This window comes from Fukomys damarensis, unplaced genomic scaffold (assembly GCF_012274545.1).
Source record: "Fukomys damarensis isolate Sample0158 unplaced genomic scaffold, DMR_v1.0_HiC HiC_scaffold_27, whole genome shotgun sequence".
NCBI lineage: Eukaryota > Metazoa > Chordata > Mammalia > Rodentia > Bathyergidae > Fukomys > Fukomys damarensis.
Window position 1 is genome coordinate 27,043,255 of NW_022900939.1, and position 6,307 is coordinate 27,049,561.

The 6,307-nt window shown below is 36.8% G+C and overlaps 1 protein-coding gene across 1 annotated transcript in view; it reads left to right on the forward strand.

Annotated features, from left to right (window-relative positions):
* Positions 1-11: 11 nt before the first annotated feature.
* The window catches only part of Znf367 (zinc finger protein 367), a gene marked incomplete at its 5' end in the record, with an annotated part of 17,877 nt that continues 11,581 nt past the window's right edge, over positions 12-6,307 (forward strand). The window contains one exon of the mRNA XM_010607651.3: positions 12-83. Coding sequence (XP_010605953.1) covers positions 12-83 — 72 coding nt within the window. The remainder of the gene's footprint in view (positions 84-6,307) is intronic.

Below are 6,307 nucleotides of genomic sequence, written 5' to 3' on the forward strand. Positions count from 1 at the left end.
GTGCGGCCGGGTGTCACGTGACCGGCGGGCAGGTACCCCGGTCGGGATGCATTTGGACTTCTGCAGTCTGCTCGGAGGCAGCGGTGAGGGGACTGGGTGGCCCGGGAAGCGAGGACAGTTCCCTTCCCGAGCAGTACGCCTTGTGGGGACAGCCGGAGAGTATCAGGGACCCTCAGGCGTCTTCCTGAACGAAAGTTGAGCCCTCGCTGGCTCGCTTTCCTCCGTCATAGTACTTAATAGGTGCTGAGAGCACACGGAATAACGGGACTTCGAATTGCTCATAATCTCGGACTAGGGCCGGGGAGGATGTGGCCCCCTGGTTCAAACCTACGTTTTTACGTTTCAGGCAGCACGGTTTAGAGGGATCGGTGATGTGAATTCCCCAAGATGACAGCTAAGTAGTAGAGAGCTGTGGCTACTAGGTGGAGGTTTCGTGGCTCCTGGTGCTGCTGCACGTGTTCTGTGGAGTTAGGCTTGTCTCTGTAGAGTGTAAGAGGCTTTAATACCTTACCCACTGAATGCTTAATAAAGCTGTGCCATAAATATTTGTGATGAATAAATGGTGCAAGTGTGAAGTTAATATTCTATTTTAAGTGACTGTATAAGAAAAAATTGTTAAAGATAGAACAAGCAAACCCTATAATGGATAAGTATTGGCAAATATTGTTTCAATTGAAACAAGTTTTGTCATCATTTTACATGCAGTAGCAAGCATTGTTTGGATTTTGAGAAAATTTATACACTTTGTTACTAGTGGCAGTTATTAAAGACATCGACTTTAAGCTTATGAAATCATACTTTGATACACTGTCTTGAAACTACATCTTGGTAAAAATGTGGAAGAGCAGTAGAAATGTTTATAGTAGTACTGAGTGTTAGTAAAGGGTTACAGTTGTTGGCTGGCTCTAGGTAGCCTTGTCCACCTTAAGTATTTTTAGGTGTTTATATTTTTTTTTGTTAACATATTTTACATATTTTAGTCCTTTATCAAAAACTACATTATCTAATGAAGCAATATGAAAGTATACATCCACAAATACTTTGTGGAAATTTTAAAGTTTGATTTTATTAATTACAAATTGGATTATTCAAGAATATTAATAGTATTATAGGTATTTGAAATCTTTATATATTTCACTTGTAACAGGCTTTACACAAACTTTCAATAAAAGTTGCTAACAGTGCTTGGGTTTGAGTTTTATTATAATCTGCAATATCTATCTCTTTTCAAGGATAAAATAGGCCAGAAATTTTGAAGAACATGTGAAAGGGCAGTTTTATATTTCCTTTTTCCCTTCCCGTTCTTTCATAAATTACTCCATAAACTGATTTTAGTTTGTCCTTTTATTTATGAAGCAATCTAAACAGCACCAAAAATTCATTCATTTAGCTTCCTCATCTTCAGAACAGTCTGAAATATACTGTTGCTTTAGAAAGTTAGCTTGTTTGACTGTGGTCACTATGCTGGACTAAAGGTAGGGAGTCCTGGTCACTTTTACTTTGTTTTGCTTCTCTAAAGTACATATAGTAATTTCTCTTCCCCCTCGACATGGGAACCATGCTCACTTTTTGAGATGACAGATTTGTAATACAGCCAGTGCTCTTTAACATGATCCCTCCATCCTTTCAATATGCTACTTAGAGGCACCAACAACTGTGAACTAGAACATCTTTGTTCATTTAATGTGTATTTGTAGCCACTGGTCCCAGGGGAGGTTGATAACATTTTAGTCCTGCACATCCTGTGTCAGCTTTCTTTTGCTCTTTCTTTTCTTGCTCATCAACACTGCCTTCCCTGCCTGGGAAGAGAATCTCCGTCATCAAAAGATAGCCCCTCATCACAAGATTGCTTAGCACTACTGGTATATAGCTGTATATGGTGTTAACCTTCTGGGTTGTAGAACTCTGGGAGGGAAGAAAGCAGCTATAATTCCTCTTTGGTAGACTACTCCACTCCCCCCACCCACAGTCTGCTCTTGTGCCTCTATTCAGACTACACACAGTGTGTTGTCTCTACTGTGGAACCTAAAGGGTCCTAGCTTCTCAGGACTTGGGCTGCCTTTCTTGTGTTCCCCTTCTATATTCGGATATCCAGACTGCAAGTATTCTGACAGCTGATCAGTATACATTGAATTTTGATCACCACCTTAAATTTAATAGCATGTTAGCATAGTAGTCTCTATTGTTTGGCGCAAAGTGAGCACTTAATGGTGTTAGCAGCAAACTACCCAACTCTGTGTTGAGCATTTGAATTGTTTCAGTCATATAATCCTGTTCACCTGAAAGGAAGGAGAAATTATAGAAGAGTCCCCAAGGTTAAGATTATTTGATAGACTAGCAAAACTGATGAGAACCTTCCAGAAGCCCCCATCCCTACACCATACTGCTCATGAATATATCACGTAAGACTTTAGAATTTTAAAAATATTAACCTGATTACATAGATTTATGCATTTCATACAGCTTATATCTTATCTGTATCTCAAGTGAGAAGCCTTTATTAGAAATGTGTGCAATTTAATAGATTGGATTTTAAGATTTGGGAAGTTGTAAGGCTAGGTCAGTGTGTGGGAGGTAGAATAGGAAGATTATGAGGGTCATAGGAAGTTTGGATCCAAATCTGAATTCAGAAAGGAAAATGGGGTCAGTTACATTTTCTCTTTGAGGCACGTACATCTCCAAGACCTCTTTTTCTTTTCTTCTAGCTTGTGTTCATGCCCTTTTCTGTTTGACTTATAAAACTGATGAGGACTTTTATTTATTTTTTTCTTTTGGTACTGGGAATTGAATTCAACCTTGCACTTGCTAGGCAGGCTTGGTGCCACTGAACTAAATCCCCAGCCCTTACATTTTTTAATCATCACATGACTAAACACTTTCAGAATCACTAAAGGATGTACGTGTTTTTGGCAAGGTAATCATTTCTTAGAATTCCATGCTAGCATTTGTGAATCATCAACAGTCTTGACAAGATTTGTCTCTTAGTCTATAGGTGCACTTGATTGCTGAGGAGTTCACACAATGGAATTGCCAAAGTGCCTAGAAACATGGTTTTCTTATTGTTAAGGCCAAGATGGAAATGGTCCTCTTTGAATAATATTGTGTATGTTGATATGTATTGCTAAAAATACTCTCTATTCATTTATTCAAGGTCTTAATTTCTCCGCGGAAAGAATGCAGATGATACACCTTTACCTCTATTTGACTAGTACGTTGTATTTTTCAACAGTCCTATTGGGAAATGTAAATGTTTTGCTTGTGGAAGAAAATTATTTTTTAGAGTTCCTGGAAGCCAGCTACATTTTGTTGTTGTTGTTGTTTTTGTTTGTTTCCCTCACATGCTTTTTTTCTTTTACTAGACGCAAAGACAATAGTGATAGCTAATCTTAAACTTTTTATATTAACATATCAGTTACTTCAAATTGCAATATAGGCAACCGTATGTTTTCTATTTTAAAATATGAAAAGGATCCTTTCATGGCACAGGACTTGCATCATTCTGGGTTTTTTTTTTTTGTTTTTTTTGTTGTTGTTGTTGTTTTTGTTTGTTTCCCTAACATGCTTTTTTTCTTTTACTAGACGCAAAGACAATAGTGATAGCTAATCTTAAACTTTTTATATTAACATATCAGTTACTTCAAATTGCAATATGCAACCGTATTACAGGGTCTCACTATGTAGTTGAGACTGACCTGGAACTCACTATGTAGCCCAGGCTGGTCTCGAACTCACAGCAATCCTCCTGCCTCAGCCTCCTGAGTGCTGGGATTACAGGTGTGCTCCACCACGCCCGGCTCCAACTCCAGTTTTTAATTAACCATATTTTACATTACATTACTTTCCTAAGGGAATCACATTTATTAATTACAGATGCTATATTCTTAGATTTATTTATTTTACAGTGTAGGAGATTGAACTCAGGGCCTTGAGCATGCTAAGCAACTGCTCTACTACTGAGCTACACTTCATTTTCTACTGTGTGTTTTAAAACACAATTTAAAGAATTGTTTATAATATGATTGTCATCAGCAATAATCCATGTAGCTATTAAGGCTCAATAAATGATGTCAGTAGATCCTGTAAATATCTACTATGCTGACTTCAGATTAATTTTACTAAGAGCTATATGTGGCTAGTGAGGCTCATAGCCAAGGGTGGAAGAATTTAATAGCCACCAATGATTGCTACAATGTGGTGTGCTAACTTAAACAGTCAAAGACCTTGTCAATTTCTAGCTTCATTATAAATAGAAACTTATTGAGGAATTAAGGTTGGGAAAAGACCTCTAAAATGTATCTCTTTCTGAAGTGTTGATAGCAACAAAGAGTCAATTTAATAATAACATGCCCCAAGCCCTTAGTTTAGGTCAAAGCTGCAGAATGAAACTTCAAAATCTCAATCTCAGCCTTCCCCCAGGCTAATGTATGTTTGTTGAGGTTGACTCATGGAGGTGTGCTGCATCATCTAGTATTCTAGGACCCAGAAAACATATCTCCATCCTGGGACAGTGGTTCTCATGGCAGAGAGAAAAGAGAGATGGTAGAACTAAGTGATAGCTTTTACAGATTTTGCTCAGAAGACACTTATATTATTTCCACTCATATTTTACTCACCAAAGCAAGTCATAAGGCCACATTGGCTACAATTGTGAGAGGGGTGAATATTTTTATAATATTGTAATGTGCCACAGTGCCTTCTTACATTTATTTTTTTCTTTTTTAAATTGTGGTTTAAAAAAACCCCATTTACCATTGGAAAATTTAAAAGCTCTGGCTTCTAAAAACAATTTGTTTTAGTATGTAGGGATTGAATTTTTCAAAGTAAAAATTTGATTAACGGTTATTTTGCTGTATTGTACTGTCCGAGGTTTCAGGCTTTTGGAAGTCTTCAGGTTTTTATATTTTAATGTAATTTGTATATGTAAAAATTGACTGGAAAATAAGAGATTTGTTTTCCAGCTGTTTATGTCAGTTTTAGACATACAGAAGATACCATCAGAATTCCTATGAACTTCAAACCCAGTTTCCTGTTGTAACATCTTATGTTAGTATGATATATTTGTTGCAATTAATGAACCAATATTGTTTGTTATTGTTAACTAATGTAGATACTATATTCAGCTTTTATTTATTTTGGGGCAGTTGAATAATGTTTTAGTTGTGACATTTGTCAGTGTGAAGTTCCATCTTTTTCATACCTTTAATTTATTAAGACTATGTTTTCTATGTTATATTATGCTCTGTAGCTAAGATTTAAAGGACAATTTCCCGTCACAGTGAAGAATTTTGACCTTTAAAGTTGTAAAGCCAGGCATGGTGGTGTATGCGGGCTGTCCCAGAACTGCTGAGTCTGAGTCAGGAGGGTCACTCTTAGTTCTAGGCCAGCCTGAACCAGAGTCTCATAGGGAGACATTGTCTCAAACAACAACAAAACCACTTTGACTTTCAGTGTAGAATTTATGATAGACGAGGATTGATTAAAGTCTAATTTTGTGGTTATTACCTATATCTTCTTGAGATTGGTGAAACTACATTTCTGTAATTCAGATGTCCTTCTAAACAGGAAAATTTATCTTTTGCTAAAAAAATTGTCTATTCAGAGTGAAAATTTTCTTTTATATTATTGGGGTTTCATATTTTCCAATCTTTTCACACTTTGGATAGATTGGCATTATTTACCTTTTTTTGTGTGTGTGGTTTTGGATTTTTTGAGACTGGGTCTTGCCATGTTCAGGCTGGCATTGAACTTGCTATGCATCCCATGCTGGCCTTGGACTGATGGCGATCCTTCTGCCTCAGTCTCTTGAGTGCTGAGATAACAGGTATGCACAACCACTCCTGGTCAGATGGTTCAGTTTTTAAAAATTTATTGAGATACAGTGTATCCTGGAGAATATCTTTGTGGATCTTCTGCTTAGTTGCTCTATGCATTATTGAAAGTGGGATATTGAAATCTGCAATTAATTTTGAACTGTTCCTTTAATTTTGCCCCTTTTTTGGGCTTCATATATGTAGGAGCTATGTTGTTTTATTTATATATATATATATTTTTTTCTATTTATTTTTAACCTAATTGTGTTTTTTTGAGCTAAGAGGGAGTCTTTTGTAGATTGGATTTCTATTTTAAGGCTGAATAATATTCCACTGCATGTACATTCTACTTTCTAAAAAAAAAAAGTTATCACCTCAAAGAGCTTGGACTGGAGGTTCCATTTGACCCAGCCATCCCTCTGTTGGGTATCTTTCCAAGAGAACTAAAAGAATCATATCACAGAGAAGTATGTGCACCCATGTTTATAGCGGCACAG